Source organism: Pseudochaenichthys georgianus, chromosome 9, assembly GCF_902827115.2.
Source record: "Pseudochaenichthys georgianus chromosome 9, fPseGeo1.2, whole genome shotgun sequence".
NCBI classification, from domain to species: Eukaryota; Metazoa; Chordata; class Actinopteri; order Perciformes; family Channichthyidae; genus Pseudochaenichthys; species Pseudochaenichthys georgianus.
This window is the reverse complement of record NC_047511.1, coordinates 44831742-44849970: the sequence shown is the minus strand read 5'-3', so window position 1 is coordinate 44849970 and position 18229 is coordinate 44831742. Positions and strand designations below refer to the sequence as shown.

The following is an 18229-nucleotide window of genomic DNA, read 5'->3' as shown; positions in this document are numbered from 1 at the left end:
GTTTTTGCACGCAGGTGAAGATAAGTACAAGATATTGTTACATCCAAAGTACATTTAAAATCTAAAAACACATCCGGTTAAAGTTAGAGGGGAAAAAACACAGACAATTCCCGAAAGCACATCCTCTTTTATCGGCTATTTGACTCTAAATTGTACTTTGATTTACAAAATGACCATCATTATATATTACAGAGAGCTACAACATAGCATTTGGCACCATAACTAATTAGGAAAATGTTACACAGCGTTAATAAAACAAGTAAGAAGCCGGTAATCTTCTCATAAGACTTCTCCACAATGGCTTCTTGTTGCTGAGATGCCCCCTGCTGGCCGCTTGAAGGACAGCAGATCCGTGTGGCTTCAACTTCAGACTCTGCTGGTTTGTCTCTTGATCGTTTACTGCAATATAGATAACATATAAAGTAATTATACAATCATTTATGGATTGCAGATTTCAGGGGGGACATAACAGTTATTTCAGGCTACCTGCAAAAGATTAAGACATGTCAAAAAAGTTTAGGATGTTACAAACTGTGCAATGTATGAAGTACCCATGTGTTACTTCAGTATAAGTAGCACCACTAAATTGTAAAAATCCTCATGCATGCATTCAAAATCTAGCTATAGAAGTTTGTACATCAAAATATACTTTAGCACCAAAAGTACTTGCTATGCTTTTCTTTCAGAATCATATATAAATGTTAAAGTACTGGTTTTATAACACAGCTGGTAAAGTGGAGATAACTTGATTTGCTTGTATACTGATGTTGGATATTTTTTACTTATAATTACAGTCATTATATGTTTATTCACTAGTTAATTTACATGTGAGACATCAACAAATATTTGAATGTCACTGTCTTAAACAAACTAGTTTCCGATACGTTCTTCTTCCGGACTTTGAACTGTATCCTATCAGAGAACTGAGAGCCCCATTTAATTACAAGACCTACATATAAATATCTAAACAATCTAAAAAATGGGCCTCGATTAAGATCTTCTTCGACCTCGTTAAGATTAATTTTATTCTAAAGATCAAGTCTTAAATCAGCTTTAGTTCCACTACTTTTACTGTCGCTACTTTCACTATATTTTGATGATAATACTTTCTAATTTCACTTGAGGAACATTTTGAATGCAGGGACTTTTACTGTAACAGAGTATTCCTACACTCTGGTACTTCTACTTTCAATTAAGTACAAGATCTGAGTACTTCTACTTTCAATTAAGTACAAGATCTGAGTACTTTCTACTTTTACTCAAGTACAAGATCTGAGTACTTCTACTTTCAATTAAGTACAAGATCTGAGTACTTCTACTTTTACTCAAGTACAAGATCTGAGTACTTTTACTTTCACTCAAGTACAAGATCTGAGTACTTCTACTTTTACTCAAGTACAAGATCTGAGTACTTCTACTTTCACTCAAGAACACGATCTGAATACTTCTACTTTCAATTAAGTACAAGATCTGAGTACTTTTACTTTCACTCAAGTACAAGATCTGAGTACTTCTCCCTCTTCTGGTAAATGTACTTCATTAAATGCCACCACTGAATGTGCTGAGATTACCCATAACCCCCCTTGGCTTGCAGGTGAGCCAACTGGACTGGGTTACTCTTTAGCTGTGCAGTATAGTGAGGTGTCAAAGGGTTTACATTAGCTTATATATGAATGATATCTTCTTGTTCTCTTCACCTGGGTTTCTCAATGTCCTCGATGCACTCTGGCAGACAGGTGTTCAGAGTTTCAGGAAGAAGAGACGCCACTAAACCAGATCCCACCGCCACGGCACAATAAGTGACCGCAGGGAGGAGGTGCCACACGTCCTCCAGCAGCATGATGAGCGGAGAGATGGAGACGCCCAGACGCGCTATGAAGGAGGTGAAGCCCAAACCGTTCTGTCTGGAATCAGAAAACCTTTATTAGTCCCGCAGCTGGAACATGTACAGCAGGGGTGTCCAAACTTTTTCCACCGAGGACCACATCCAGAACAATATACAAAGGGCTGGGTACTCACTCGGGGTATATTGCCTCATAAGTTCTGTGATAAGTTGGAAAAGTCAATCCAATGTGGGTAAATTATGCTTGATACTTGAAAATACTTGAATTGACTGAATTAACACATGAATACTGTGTAATATATTTCAACATAATATATTTAAGAATTACAATATAAGACAAGCAGAAGTTTATTATACTCAGTCATTATACTTTTTTTAATTTGCTGAGTGAGGGGGCCGATTGAAAATGGTCCGCGGGCCGCAGTTGGCCACCGGGCCGTAGTTTGGACCAGGGTTTCCGCTAGGATTTTTTCTCGCCGGTCAAATGTCCGGGCAAAATTTATTTTACCGGACTAATTTGAAACTTACCGGTCATATTTCAATAATAATAATAGGTTGTGTAGCAGAGTTTCCGTTAGCAGGTAATTACCGGACTATGAGCGGATATGTCTCATAGCCGATAATGACCGGCGCCGATCGATCGGAGCCTCCCTAATTATTACCAGACATGTTGACCGTCAGGTTTTGAATTTACCGGTTTTTAATAAATGTTACCAGCTAAAAACCGGTAATTACCAGCTAACGGAAACCCTGACCTGAACATCAGCAGGGAGAGGACTCTTTAAAGTAGAGACGCTACATACTGATATACACCTGAACATCAGCAGGAGAGGACTCTTTAAAGTAGAGACGCTACATACTGATATACACCTGAACATCAGCAGGAGAGGACTCTTTAAAGTAGAGACACTACATACTGATATACACCTGAACATCAGCAGGAGAGGACTCTTTAAAGTAGAGACACTACATACTGATATACACATGAACATCAGCAGGAGAGGACTCTTTAAAGTAGAGACACTACATACTGATATACACCTGAACTATCAGCAGGAGAGGACTCTTTAAAGTAGAGACACTACACACTGATATACACCTGAACATCAGCAGGAGAGGACTCTTTAAAGTAGAGACACTACATACTGATGTACCCTGAACATCAGCAGGAGAGGACTCTTTAAAGTAGAGACACTAACATACTGATTATACACCTGAACATCAGCAGGAGAGGACTCTTTAAAGTAGAGACGCTACATACTGATATACACCTGAACATCAGCAGGAGAGGACTCTTTAAAGTAGAGACACTACATACTGATATACACCTGAACATCAGCAGGAGGAGGACTCTTTAAAGTAGAGACACTACACACTGATATACACTTGAACATCAGCAGGAGAGGACTCTTTAAAGTAGAGACACTACATACTGATATACCTGATCATCAGTAGGATATGTTGTCTTTTTTAAAAAGGGACACACGTTTATTTACCTTTGACTCGCTCTTCATGTCTCACATGTAGTTCCTTTATTTTCTCCTGATGTTCCTGTTGGTAACGAATATATAAAACAAAGAATCAGCGTTTAGAAAATATCATTTTGAAAACTTAGGACTGAATTTACTTTTCCGTGTCCCCATGTGAGGATCTAAGGACAGAGGGGGTTTGTTTTCATATTTTGTACAAACTGTAAAGCCCCCTGAGACAAATCTAAAATGTGTGATATTGGGTTGTATAAAAAATACACTTTGATTGATTGATTAAGCACAATTCTTCTGGTATTTACAAGTCAGGAATGATATTCAATCTATACCAACATATAAGAGTGGTTTTGAATCAATTGGAAAACATATTAAAAGCTTCCTCTTTAAAGGAAGAAAGGGGGATTGCTAGCAATGTTAGTATCAAAAAAATAATATAGTGTGTGTTGTAAAAGCATCAGATGTTATCTCTTCTCTGTTAGCTGTAGGATAATACTTTAAGTGTGAATACTTCTACTGCCTGAATCTGCTTATGGTTTTCTCTTTCTTTGCTTCCTTTGTTCTGTTTTTAATTCAGCAGGTGAACCTATACGTTCATAAAATTAGTGTGTGTGAGCTTAACTGTGTGTGTGTTAAACTTAAAACGGAGGCATTTTCTGTCAGCTCTGTCTTTATGTCTGCTTTTTTAAACTGTAGTATGTGCTCATGTGTTGGTGGTGTAAGCTACTGCCTGAGTATGCTTCAATGGTTTTCCATCATTTCTGATCCTAAATATCTTAATACTACTTCTTTAATAATACACTTATATCCTTTCATCTGATATTCCATTGCATTACATTTGAAATTGACTTATCCAAAAGCAACAGAAAGTAATCAGATTACTTTTACATATTGATACTCAGATTAGGTAACTGAAAACAAACCCTTTTTTCAGGTAACTAGTAGTTGGAAGTGTGAAAATAAAAGCAATATTTGATCTGTACGTTGTGAGTTCTTACCAGCTCGAGCTTCCTCATCAGGATGTTAGCGCATGACTGTCTGCTCGGCTCTCTCCACCTGCAGGCTGCACTTCTTCTCCTGCATTTCCACCTCTGAGCACCCCTTCTTTATCTGACTTTTTGCCGCCATCTTCAGCTCACAGAGCTCTTCTTGTTGAGCCGTCTTTATTCTTCCAGGTTCCGCTTTCGCTCCTGCAATCAATGATCAAATTGGGTTGATTGGGGGTGGAAACAAGTCATTTACTGCAAACACATAACGTTACAAAAAAACTAATTTGCTTCTGTTTACAAGATAGATAGATATATACTTTATTTGGGGAAACATTTTTGTTACACAGCATCAGTGTGTTCAGAAATTATAATAAAAATACTTAAAAAGTGGAATAGAGAATTAACAACTAAAAATGAAATATTATATGAAATATTATTAATTAAATGTTCTAAAAAGTTTCTAAAAAAGTCAAAATACTGCAGTTAGTAGCAGGAATATATGCTTACACTACGGGAGCATAGACATACTTGTATAGGATAGTAAAAAAGGTACCGATAATATATATATTTTGCTCTATGAACCTGAAGAGCCCTTAAAAGTGACTTCCTGTTGCCTCGGGGTAAAATGTGTCTTTATGACGGGATAAGAGGTAATTTAAACTATTTGCAACAAAAATAACACGGGTGGTTTTATACTATGGTGTGTGCGAAAATAGACGAAGATCACGACTTTATTTTTCAATTATGTGAGTTTAATTCTAATTTATAGCATCTGGTGTCATTACGTTCTGCACCGTTGACGGGACTACTGGAAGGGAAACTGAAAAAGTATTGACTTTAAACTTTTGAAAAGGACATATTAAGCACATATGTAGTGTCTCTACTTTAAAGAGTCCTCTCCTGCTGATGTTCAGGTGTATATCAGTATGTAGTGTCTCTACTTTAAAGAGTCCTCTCCTGCTGATGTTCAGGTGTATATCAGTATGTAGTGTCTCTATTTAAAGAGTCCTCTCCTGCTGATGTTCAGTGTATATCAGTATGTAGTGTCTCTACTTTAAAGAGTCCTCTCTGCTGATGTTCAGGTATATCAGTATGTAGTGTCTCTACTTTAAAGAGTCCTCTCCTGCTGATGTTCAGGTGTATATCAGTATGTAGTGTCTCTACTTTAAAGAGTCCTCTCCTGCTGATGTTCAGGTGTATATCAGTATGTAGTGTCTCTACTTTAAAGAGTCCTCTCCTGCTGATGTTCAGGTGTATATCAGTATGTAGTGTCTCTACTTTAAAGAGTCCTCTGCTGATGTTCAGGTGTATATCAGTATGTAGTGTCTCTACTTTAAAGAGTCCTCTCCTGCTGATGTTCAGGTGTATATCAGTATGTAGTGTCTCTACTTTAAAGAGTCCTCTCCTGCTGATGTTCAGGTGTATATCAGTATGTAGTGTCTCTACTTTAAAGAGTCCTCTCCTGCTGATGTTCAGGTGTATATCAGTATGTAGTGTCTCTACATGTCTCCATGCTTTAATGTTGGAAAAGCTCTTTATTCTTCTCATACTGCTGCTGCACCTCTTTTCACCCTCTGTCTGAAACCAGAGCCCAGTCTGCTCTGATTGGTTAGCTGGCCGGCTCTGTTGTGATTGGTCAGCCGCTTAGAGATGTCCCGCCCCTTAGCCTGCAATGTGTTGGAGCGCTAGCCAATAGAAGCTAGATAGAAATAGAAACTCCCTCTGGGGGAAAACATGGATTTTATCCTTTGCAGACCATTTACATTTAGAAAAACCTATAGAACACACTACAGGAAATGGAAAACCACAAACAGCAGGATGGGTCCTATCTTTAAAACGTGTGTGTGTGTGTGTGTGTGTGTGTGTGTGTGTGTGTGTGTGTGTGTGTGTGTGTGTGTGTGTGTGTGTGTGTGTGTGTGTGGTGTGTGTGTGTGTGTGTGTGTGTGTGTGTGTGTGTGTGTGTGTGTGTGTGTGTGTGTGTGTGAGATGCTTACTTCAATTTCTTTGCGTCGTTGCCCCTGGACTTCTTGATTTACCCGGAGCTTTTCCCTCATCCTCGCCTTGGAGGCCTCCAGTCTTTGCTTGCTGGTGTTCCAGGACGTTGTGAGGCTGCTCCTCTCATTTTCAAACGGCCCTTTCTCTTTGACCGCTCGATTCAGTTCCTCTTGGAGACTCACATACGTCTCCCACAGCTGCAGGGAGAAGGTGGTTGTTTCGATACAAATCAGACAAGTGTCTCCATAATCACTGGAACCTACACTGTAGTCTAGAATGCAGCAGAATCAGGAGATTTAGGCGAATGTAGGGAAGTGTAATCAATCAAAATACTGCAATTAAAACCTTTGTCCATTGTTGCCGAGTCCAAGTGAAAAGCATACAGTACTGGCCTTAAATGGGCTTATCACACAATGATATGCTGATGGCATATGTGTACATGAAAACGATAAAACTACTTATGTCCAAACTCACTGCTTTAACACTGGGTTAGGGTTAGGGTTATTATTAATGTCATTACCAGCTCCTTCAATACTTCAAAAAAGCTTTTTTACCCAGAACATTTGAATTGTCCAAAGTGGAGGTAATCATTTTCATCGTGTGCTCTCTTTATCCAATGGTCGCAACCCATTGTAGTAAAAATCCGCCCACTGAGACATATATGGCCACTTTCTGTTAAAACTGACATTATGTATTGTTAGCCTTTATTTAACCAGGTGAAAGCCCCTTGAGATCAAAAGATCTCTTTTTCAAGGGTGACCTGCAGGTCCTGAAAATGCAGTCTCAGCATCCCCAATAACCCCAACACAACTCCAATACTATCCAAATCACTTGGGCTATAATCCCATTTATTTTAATTAACGCAATGTATGCTAACTGTGCAAATTGCCTAACATATGCAAGTTAGCATCCGGCAGTTCCTATGTGCTGGAGACCCGTACTATACATTTCTAACATAAAAACTTTGGGGCACTTAACATTTCCGGGTTTACTAAGCTAGCAAATTGACTCAGTCGCTAAATTACATTACAAGTTACTTGTTAGACGCTTTAATCCAAAGCGATTTACATACTCAATACTGTGGACAATCCCCACAGGAGCAATTTGGGGTGAAGTGTCTTCCCCAGGGACACAACGACATGCAGTGGGGTTTGAACCTGTGACCCTGATCCGAACACGAACGCACAGCCCACTGCACCACACGCCACGCTAAATGGTCTTAATGAATCTCTCAGCTCTGACCTCATCCTTGCTTTTCTCTGCCTTTGCAGGAGAGTTCTCCTCGACCGCTTTGCCTTGCATCTCTGGTTCTCCTTCGGCCTTGGGAAAATACATTAAAAAAACATAAATAAAACCTCCAAATAAAGCAGATTTCCGTCATTATTGTGATAAAAACAGATTAACAGACACGTGTACTCACCATCGTGAAATGTTGTACAGACACAGACAACTATAAGCAGTTGAAATGAAAAATCTGAACCCAACCGAATAACAGATTCAAAAGATGCACTGCCATGGAAACCATCACCAGATATTCCGTTATTTTTTGATTTCTTTAAAGACTCTCTCCTTCTATAAAACAAAGCCGTTAGTAGCCGTTAATAGATAGCCTTAGCTAAAGATATCAACTTACACATTGTTATATTTATAATAGTTAAAGCATTAGTATATAAAAGAAAATCCAAATAAACGTCCCTTTCTCCAAGTGCAACATTTAAGTGATGACCTATTTAATAATAATAATACAATACTGTTAGTTATAAATGTTATATGTTCTTTAATTTACCTTTTTTTTTTTTACTTCTGACGGTTCATTTCTCCCTTCCATACATTTAAAGGTAGGGTAAGAATGGAGAAACCAGCTCGAGTGCGCTAGAATTTGAAAATACGCAGCCGAAAAAAATCTGCCCCTTCCTTCAGACTTCCTCACAGAGCCCCTCCTCCAACACACATGAACGCGCACATGACCAATGAGGGCACGAGATCAGTTTGTGCACAGACGGAAGGCTGACAGGCAGGCAGGCCATCCAGTTACTTTAGCCGGCTCAGATGATTGGTCGTGCTTTTTACAGCGCCACGGCTTCCAGAGGTGAACTATTTGTATGTATTTATTGTCAAAGCATTTAAGATATCCATTGCTCTCGGGATGTTAAGTGTTTCTGAAGTGAATTACCTACCCCACCTTTAAATTACTAGGTTTGTCCATTGTGAGTTGATTAAGATATTATCTTTAAGCCAATTCCTTTCAATTGGTTTAATAATTGCTATTCTTATCAGAATAAATTGGTGGGAATCTTTTTGTGTATTGTCTATTACACAGACTCTTTACTGTTGTTGTTGACCTTTTAGCTTTAAATAATCATTGTAGTATACTACATAGCTTTCAAGAAAGAAGGGATCATGTACACAACCATCACAACTCCAATTAAACTCCAATTCGTGTTCTCATTTGGTACAATTTTATTGCCTACAAGTACATTTACACTTATTTTTCTTCAATTGTCCGACTTTTATCCATACAGTATATCCAATGTATACAGTACAGCTTTAAATTATGTTCAATCCTGAAGTATTTTTAGCTAGTTTATCAATATGATTGTTACAAAACAGTGCATATCTCTGCCTTTGCAGGAGAGTTCTCCTCGACCGCTTTGCCTTGCATCTCTGGTTCTCCTTCGGCCTTGGGAAAATACATTAAAAAAACATAAATAAAACCTCCAAATAAAGCAGATTTCCGTCATTATTGTGATAAAACAGATTAACAGACACGTGTACTCACCATCGTGAAATGTTGTACAGACACAGACAACTTTAAGCAGTTGAAATGAAAAATCTGAACCCAAACCGAATAACAGATTCAAAAGATGCACTGCCATGGAAACCATCACCAGATATTCCGTTATTTTTGATTTCTTTAAAGACTCTCTCCTTCTAAAAACAAAGCCGTTAGTAGCCGTTAATAGATAGCCTTAGCTAAAGATATCAACTTACACATTGTTATATTTATAATAGTTAAAGCATTAGTATAAAAGAAAATCCAAATAAACTTCCCTTTCTCCAAGTGCAACATTTAAGTGATGACCTATTTAATAATAATACAATACTGTTAGTTATAAATGTTATAGTTCTTTAATTTACCATTTTTTGTTTTTACTTCTGACGGTTCATTTCTCCCTTCCATACATTTAAAGGTAGGGTAAGAATGGAGAAACCAGCTCGAGTGCGCTAGAATTTGAAATACGCAGCCGAAAAAAATCTGCCCCTTCCTTCAGACTTCCTCACAGAGCCCCTCCTCCAACACACACGAACGCGCACATGACCAATGAGGGCACGAGATAAGTTGTGCACAGACGGAAGGCTGACAGGCAGGCAGGCCATCCAGTTACTTTAGCCGGCTCAGATGATTGGTCGTGCTTTTTACAGCGCCACGGCTTCCAGAGGTGAACTATTTGATGTATTTATTGTCAAAGCATTTAAGATATCCATTGCTCTCGGGATGTTAAGTGTTTCTGAAGTGAATTACCTACCCCACCTTTAAATTACTAGGTTTGTCCATTGTGAGTTGATTAAGATATTATCTTTAAGCCAATTCCTTTCAATTGGTTTAATAATTGCTATTCTTATCAGAATAAATTGGTGGGAATCTTTTTGTGTATTGTCTATTACACAGACTCTTTACTGTTGTTGTTGACCTTTTAGCTTTAAAGTAATCATTGTAGTATACTGCATAGCTTTCAAGAAAGAAGGGATCATGTACACAACCATCACAACTCCAATTAAACTCCAATTCGTGTTCTCATTTGGTACAATTTTATTGCCTACAAGTACTTTACACTTATTTTTCTTCAATTGTCCGACTTTTATCCATACAGTATATCCAATGTATACAGTACAGCTTTAAATTATGTTCAATCCTGAAGATTTTTAGCTAGTTTATCAATATGATTGTTACAAAACAGTGCATATCACATCAACTGATCAATAATCATAAAACCGTGAAACTAAACTACTGTCGACAGGCATAATGAAGCTAGCTTCTCCAATATACTGCTCTTTGAAGCCCCTGTTGTGTTTTGCACGCAGGTGAAGATAAGTACAAGATATTGTATACATCCAAAGTACATTTTAAAATCTAAAAACACATCCGGTTAAAGTTAGAGGGGAAAAACACAGACAATTCCCGAAAGCACATCCTCTTTTATCGGCTATTTGACTCTAAATTGTACTTTGATTTACAAAATGAACATCATTATATATTAAAGAAGACTACAACATAGCATTTGGCACCATAACCTAATTAGGAAAATGTTACAGCGTTAATAAACAAGTAAGAAGCCGGTAATCTTCTCATAAGACTTCTCCACAATGGCTTCTTGTTGCTGAGATGCCCCCTGCTGGCCGCTTGAAGGACAGCAGATCCGTGTTGGCTTCAACTTCAGACTCTGCTGGTTTGTCTCTTGATCGTTTACTGCAATATAGATAACATATAAATTAATTATACAATCATTTATGGATTGCAGATTTCAGGGGGGACATAACAGTTATTTCAGGATACCTGCAAAAGATTAAGACATGTCAAAAAGTTAGGATGTTACAAACTGTGCAATGTAGGAAGTACCCATGTGTTACTTCAGTATAAGTAGCACCACTAAATTGTAAAAATACTCATGCATGCATTCAAAATCTAGCTATAGAAGTTTGTACATCAAAATATACTTTAGCACCAAAAGTACTTGCTATGCTTTTCTTTCAGAATCATATATAAATGTTAAAGTACTGGTTTATAACACAGCTGGTAAAGATGGAGATAACTTGATTTGCTTTGTATACTGATGTTGGATATTTTTTACTTATAATTACAGTCATTATATGTTTATTCACTAGTTAATTTACATGTGAGACATCAACAAATATTTGAATGTCACTGTCTTAAACAAACTAGTTTCCGATACGTTCTTCTTCCGGACTTTGAACTGTATCCTATCAGAGAACTGAGAGCCCCATTTAATTACAAGACCTACATATAAATATCTAAAACAATCTAAAAATGGGCCTCGATTAAGATCTTCTTCGACCTCGTTAAGATTTAATTTATTCTAAAGATCAAGTCTTAAATCAGACTTTAGTTCCACTACTTTTACTGTCGCTACTTTCACTATATTTTGATGATAATACTTTTCTAATTTCACTTGAGGAACATTTTGAATGCAGGACTTTTACTGTAACAGAGTATTCCTACACTCTGGTACTTCTACTTTCAATTAAGTACAAGATCTGAGTACTTCTACTTTCAATTAAGTACAAGATCTGAGTACTTCTACTTTTACTCAAGTACAAGATCTGAGTACTTCTACTTTCAATTAAGTACAAGATCTGAGTACTTCTACTTTTACTCAAGTACAAGATCTGAGTACTTCTACTTTCACTCAAGTACAAGATCTGAGTACTTCTACTTTTACTCAAGTACAAGATCTGAGTACTTCTACTTTCACTCAAGAACACGATCTGAATACTTCTACTTTCAATTAAGTACAAGATCTGAGTACTTTTACTTTCACTCAAGTACAAGATCTGAGTACTTCTCCCTCTTCTGGTAAATGTACTTCATTAAATGCCACCACTGAATGTGCTGAGATTACCCATAACCCCCCTTGGCTTTGCAGGTGAGCCAACTGGACTGGGTTACTCTTTAGCTGTGCAGTATAGTGAGGTGTCAAAGGGTTTACATTAGCTTATATATGAATGATTATCTTCTTGTTCTCTTCACCTGGGTTTCTCAATGTCCTCGATGCACTCTGGCAGACAGGTGTTCAGAGTTTCAGGAAGAAGAGACGCCACTAAACCAGATCCCACCGCCACGGCACAATAAGTGACCGCAGGGAGGAGGTGCCACACGTCCTCCAGCAGCATGATGATGAGCGGAGAGATGGAGACGCCCAGACGCGCTATGAAGGAGGTGAAGCCCAAAACCGTTCTGTCTGGAATCAGAAAACCTTTATTAGTCCCGCAGCTGGAACATGTACAGCAGGGGTGTCCAAACTTTTTTCACCGAGGACCACATCCAGAACAATATACAAAGGGCTGGGTACTCACTCGGGGTATATTGCCTCATAAGTTCTGTGATAAGTTGGAAAAGTCAATCCAATGTGGGTAAATTATGCTGATACTTGAAAATACTTGAATTGACTGAATTAACACATGAATACTGTGTAATATATTTCAACATAATATATTTAAGAAGTACAATATAAGACAAGCAGAAGTTTATTATACTCAAGTCATTATACTTTTTTTAATTTGCTGAGTGAGGGCCGATTGAAAATGGTCCGCGGGCCGCAGTTGGCCACCGGGCCGTAGTTTGGACCAGGGTTTCCGCTAGGATTTTTTCTCGCCGGTCAAATGTCCGGGCAAAATTTATTTTACCGGACTAATTTGAAACTTACCGGTCATATTTCAATAATAATAATAGTTGTGTAGCAGAGTTTCCGTTAGCAGGTAATTACCGGACTATGAGCGGATATGCTCATGCCGATAATGACCGGCGGCCGATCGATCGGAGCCTCCCTAATTATTACCAGACATGTTGACCGTCAGGTTTTGAATTTACCGGTTTTTAATAAATGTTACCAGCTAAAAACCGGTAATTACCAGCTAACGGAAACCCTGACCTGAACATCAGCAGGAGAGGACTCTTTAAAGTAGAGACGCTACATACTGATTACACCTGAACATCAGCATGAGAGGACTCTTTAAAGTAGCGCCACGACATACTGATATACACCTGAACATCAGCAGGAGAGGACTCTTTAAAAGTAGAGACACTACATACTGATATACCCTGAACATCAGCAGGAGAGGACTCTTTAAAGTAGAGACACTACATACTGATATACACCTGAACATCAGCAGGAGAGGACTCTTTAAAGTAGAGACACTACACACTGATATACACCTGAACATCAGCCAGGAGAGGACTCTTTAAAGTAGAGACACTACATACTGATGTACACCTGAACATCAGCAGGAGAGGACTCTTTAAAGTAGAGACACTACATACTGATATACACCTGAACATCAGCAGGAGAGGACTCTTTAAAGTAGAGACGCTACATACTGATATACACCTGAACATCAGCAGGAGAGGACTCTTTAAAGTAGAGACACTACATACTGATATACACCTGAACACATAAGCAGGAGAGGACTCTTTAAAGTAAGAGACACTACACACTGATATACACTTGAACATCAGCAGGAGAGGACTCTTTAAAGTAGAGACACTACATACTGATATACCTGATCATCAGTAGGATATGTTGTCTTTTTTAAAAAGGGACACACGTTTATTTACCTTTGACTCGCTCTTCATGTCTCACATGTAGTTCCTTTATTTTCTCCTGATGTTCCTGTTGGTAACGAAATATATAAAACAAAGAATCAGCGTTTAGAAAATATCATTTTGAAAACTTAGGACTGAATTTACTTTTCCGTGTCCCCATGTGAGGATCTAAGGACAGAGGGGGTTGTTTTCATATTTTGTACAAACTGTAAAGCCCCTGAGACAAATCTAAAATGTGTGATATTGGGTTGTATAAAAATACACTTTGATTGATTGATTAAGCACAATTCTTCTGGTATTTACAAGTCAGGAATGATATTCAATCTATACCAACATATAAGAGTGGTTTGAATCAATTGGAAAACATATTAAAAGCTTCCTCTTTAAAGGAAGAAAGGGGGATTGCTAGCAATGTTAGTATCAAAAAAATAATATAGTGTGTGTTGTAAAAGCATCAGATGTTATCTCTTCTCTGTTAGCTGTAGGATAATACTTTAAGTGTGAATACTTCTACTGCCTGAATCTGCTTTATGGTTTTCTCTTTCTTTGCTTCCTTTGTTCTGTTTTTAATTCAGCAGGTGAACCTATACGTTCATAAAATAGTGTGTGTGAGCTTAACTGTGTGTGTGTTAAACTTAAACGGAGCATTTTCTGTCAGCTCTGTCTTTATGTCTGCTTTTTTAAACTGTAGTATGTGCTCATGTGTTGGTGTGTAAGCTACTGCCTGAGTATGCTTCATGGTTTTCCTATCATTTCTGATCCTAAATATCTTAATACTACTTCTTTAATAATACACTTATATTCCTTTCATCTGATATTCCATTGCATTACATTTGAAATTGACGTTATCCAAAAGCAACAGAAAGTAATCAGATTACTTTTACATATTGATACTCAGATTAGGTAACTGAAAACCCTTTTTTCAGGTAACTAGTAGTTGGAAGTGTGAAAATAAAAGCAATATTTGATCTGTACGTTGTGAGTTCTTACCAGCTCGAGCTTCCTCATCAGGATGTTAGCGCTGACTTCTTGCTCGGCTCTCTCCACCTGCAGGCTGCACTTCTTCTCCTGCATTTCCACCTCTGAGCACCCCTTCTTTATCTGACTTTTTGCCGCCATCTTCAGCTCACAGAGCTCTTCTTGTTGAGCCGTCTTTAATTCTTCCAGGTTCCGCTTTCGCTCCTGCAATCAATGATCAAATTGGGTTGATTGGGGGTGGAAACAAGTCATTTACTGCAAACACATAACGTTACAAAAAAACTAATTTGCTTCTGTTTACAAGATAGATAGATATATACTTTATTTGGGGAAACATTTTTGTTACAGCATCAGTGTGTTCAGAAATTATAATAAAAATACTTAAAAAGTGGAATAGAGAATTAACAACTAAAAATGAAATATTATATGAAATATTATTAATTAAATGTTCTAAAAAAGTTTCTAAAAAAGTCAAAATACTGCAGTTAGTAGCAGGAATATATGCTTACACTACGGGAGCATAGACATACTTGTATAGGATAGTAAAAAAGGTACCGATAATATATATATTTTTGCTCTATGAACCTGAAGAGCCCTTAAAAGTGACTTCCTGTTGCCTCGGGGTAAAATGTGTCTTTATGACGGGATAAGAGGTAATTTAAACTATTTGCAACAAAAATAACACGGGTGGTTTTATACTATGGTGTGTGCGAAAATAGACGAAGATCACGACTTTATTTTTCAATTATGTGAGTTTAATTCTAATTTATAGCATCTGGTGTCATTACGTTCTGCACCGTTGACGGGACTACTGGAAGGGAAACTGAAAAAGTATTGACTTTAAACTTTTGAAAAGGACATATTAAGCACATATGTAGTGGTCTCTACTTTAAAGAGTCCTCTCCTGCTGATGTTCAGGTGTATATCAGTATGTAGTGTCTCTACTTTAAAGAGTCCTCTCCTGCTGATGTTCAGGTGTATATCAGTATGTAGTGTCTCTATTTTAAAGAGTCCTCTCCTGCTGATGTTCAGGTGTATATCAGTATGTAGTGTCTCTACTTTAAAGAGTCCTCTCTTGCTGATGTTCAGGTATATCAGTATGTAGTGTCTCTACTTTAAAGAGTCCTCTCCTGCTGATGTTCAGGTGTATATCAGTATGTAGTGTCTCTACTTTAAAGAGTCCTCTCCTGCTGATGTTTCAGGTGTATATCAGTGTGTAGTGTCTCTACTTTAAAGAGTCCTCTCCTGCTGATGTTCAGGTGTATATCAGTATGTAGTGTCTCTACTTTAAAGAGTCCTCACCTGCTGATGTTCAGGTGTATATCAGTATGTAGTGTCTCTACTTTAAAGAGTCCTCCTGCTGATGTTCAGGTGTATATCAGTATGTAGTGTCTCTACTTTAAAGAGTCCTCTCCTGCTGATGTTCAGGTGTATATCAGTATGTAGTGTCTCCTACTTTAAAGAGTCCTCTCCTGCTGATGTTCAGGTGTATATCAGTATGTAGTGTCTCTACATGTCTCCATGCTTTAATGTTGGAAAAGCTCTTTATTCTTCTCATACTGCTGCCTGCACCTCTTTTCACCCTCTGTCTGAAAACCAGAGCCCAGTCTGCTCTGATTGGTAGCTGGCCGGCTCTGTTGTGATTGGTCAGCCGCTTAGAGATGTCCCGCCCCTTAGCCTGCCATGTGTTGGAGCGCTAGCCAATAGAAGCTAGATAGAAATAGAAAACTCCCTCTGGAGGGAAAACATGGATTTTATCCTTTGCAGGACCATTTCATTTAGAAAAACCTATAGAACACACTACAGGAAATGGAAAAACCACAAACAGCAGGATGGGTCCTATCTTTAAAACGTGTGTGTGTGTGTGTGTGTGTGTGTTGTGTGTGTGTGTGTGTGTGTGTGTGTGTGTGTGTGTGTGGTGTGTGTGTGTGTGTGTGTGTGTGTGTGTGTGTGGTGTGTGTGTGTGTGTGTGTGTGTGTGTGTGTGTGTGTGTGTGTGTGTGTGTGAGATGCTTACTTCAATTTCTTTGCGTCGTTTGCCCCTGGACTTCTTGATTTTACCCGGAGCTTTTCCCTCATCCTCGCCTTGGAGGCCTCCAGTCTTTGCTTGCTGGTGTTCCAGGACGTTGTGAGGCTGCTCCTCTCATTTTCAAACGGCCCTTTCTCTTTGACCGCTCGATTCAGTTCCTCTTGGAGACTCACATACGTCTCCCACAGCTGCAGGGAGAAGGTGGTTGTTTCGATACAAATCAGACAAGTGTCTCCATAATCACTGGAACCTACACTGTAGTCTAGAATGCAGCAGAATCAGGAGATTTAGGCGAATGTAGGGAAGTGTAATCAATCAAAATACTGCAATTAAAACCTTTGTCCATTGTTGCCGAGTCCAAGTGAAAAGCATACAGTACTGGCCTTAAATGGGCTTATCACACATATGATATGCTGATGGCATATTGTGTACATGAAAACGATAAAACTACTTATGTCCAAACTCACTGCTTTAACACTGGGTTAGGGTTAGGGTTATTATTAATGTCATTACCAGCTCCTTCAATACTTCAAAAAAGCTTTTTTACCCAGAACATTTGAATTGTCCAAAGTGGAGGTAATCATTTTCATCGTGTGCTCTCTTTATCCAATGGTCGCAACCCATTGTAGTAAAAATCCGCCCACTGAGACATATATGGCCACTTTCTGTTAAAACTGACATTATGTATTGTTAGCCTTTATTTAACCAGGTGAAAGCCCCTTGAGATCAAAAGATCTCTTTTCAAGGGTGACCTGCAGGTCCTGAAAATGCAGTCTCAGCATCCCCAATAACCCCAACACAACTCCAATACTATCCAAATCACTTGGGCTATAATCCCATTTATTTTAATTAACGCAATGTATGCTAACTGTGCAAATTGCCTAACATATGCAAGTTAGCATCCGGCAGTTCCTATGTGCTGGAGACCCGTACTATACATTTCTAACATAAAAACTTTGGGGCACTTAACATTTCCGGGTTTACTAAGCTAGCAAATTGACTCAGTCCGCTAAATTACATTACAAGTTACTTGTTAGACGCTTTAATCCAAAGCGATTTACATACTCAATACTGTGGACAATCCCCACAGGAGCAATTTGGGGTGAAGTGTCTTCCCCAGGGACACAACGACATGCAGTGGGGTTTGAACCTGTGACCCTGATCCGAACACGAACGCACAGCCCCACTGCACCACACGCCACGCTAAATGGTCTTAATGAATCTCTCAGCTCTGACCTCATCCTTGCTTTTCTCTGCCTTTGCAGGAGAGTTCTCCTCGACCGCTTTGCCTTGCATCTCTGGTTCTCCTTCGGCCTTGGGAAAATACATTAAAAAACATAAATAAAACCTCCAAATAAAGCAGATTTCCGTCATTATTGTGATAAAAACAGATTAACAGACACGTGTACTCACCATCGTGAAATGTTGTACAGACACAGACAACTATAAGCAGTTGAAATGAAAAATCTGAACCCAACCGAATAAACAGATTCAAAAGATGCACTGCCATGGAAACCATCACCCAGATATTCCGTTATTTTTTGATTTCTTTAAAGACTCTCTCCTTCTATAA

General features: G+C 38.5%; 2 protein-coding genes across 3 annotated transcripts; both read right to left on the bottom strand.

Moving 5' to 3' along the window:
• Positions 1–354: 354 nt before the first annotated feature.
• On the bottom strand, positions 355–7833 carry LOC117453121 (dynein regulatory complex subunit 4-like). Of its 2 annotated transcripts, XM_071204283.1 has the most exons (7): positions 7732–7833; positions 7554–7631; positions 6311–6508; positions 4326–4517; positions 3340–3394; positions 1698–1904; positions 355–399 (listed from the first exon to the last, which is right to left on the bottom strand). In XM_071204283.1, the coding sequence occupies exons 1-4, from the start codon at positions 7732–7734 to the stop codon at positions 4491–4493; spliced, it is 306 nt and encodes a 101-aa protein (XP_071060384.1). In that variant the 5' UTR covers positions 7735–7833; the 3' UTR covers positions 355–399; positions 1698–1904; positions 3340–3394; positions 4326–4490. The 2 variants fall into 2 exon arrangements, with proteins under 2 accessions (XP_071060384.1, XP_071060385.1); XM_071204284.1 differs by lacking the exons at positions 355–399; positions 1698–1904; positions 3340–3394; positions 4326–4517 and adding an exon at positions 5107–5136.
• Positions 7834–12277: 4444 nt separating this feature from the next.
• Positions 12278–18139, bottom strand: LOC117451869 (dynein regulatory complex subunit 4-like). The gene is made up of 6 exons (XM_071204282.1): positions 18070–18139; positions 17893–17970; positions 16645–16844; positions 14641–14832; positions 13663–13717; positions 12278–12289 (listed from the first exon to the last, which is right to left on the bottom strand). Exons 1-4 carry the CDS (start codon positions 18070–18072, stop codon positions 14805–14807), a joined length of 309 nt encoding a protein of 102 aa, XP_071060383.1. The 5' UTR covers positions 18073–18139; the 3' UTR covers positions 12278–12289; positions 13663–13717; positions 14641–14804.
• Positions 18140–18229: the final 90 nt, after the last annotated feature.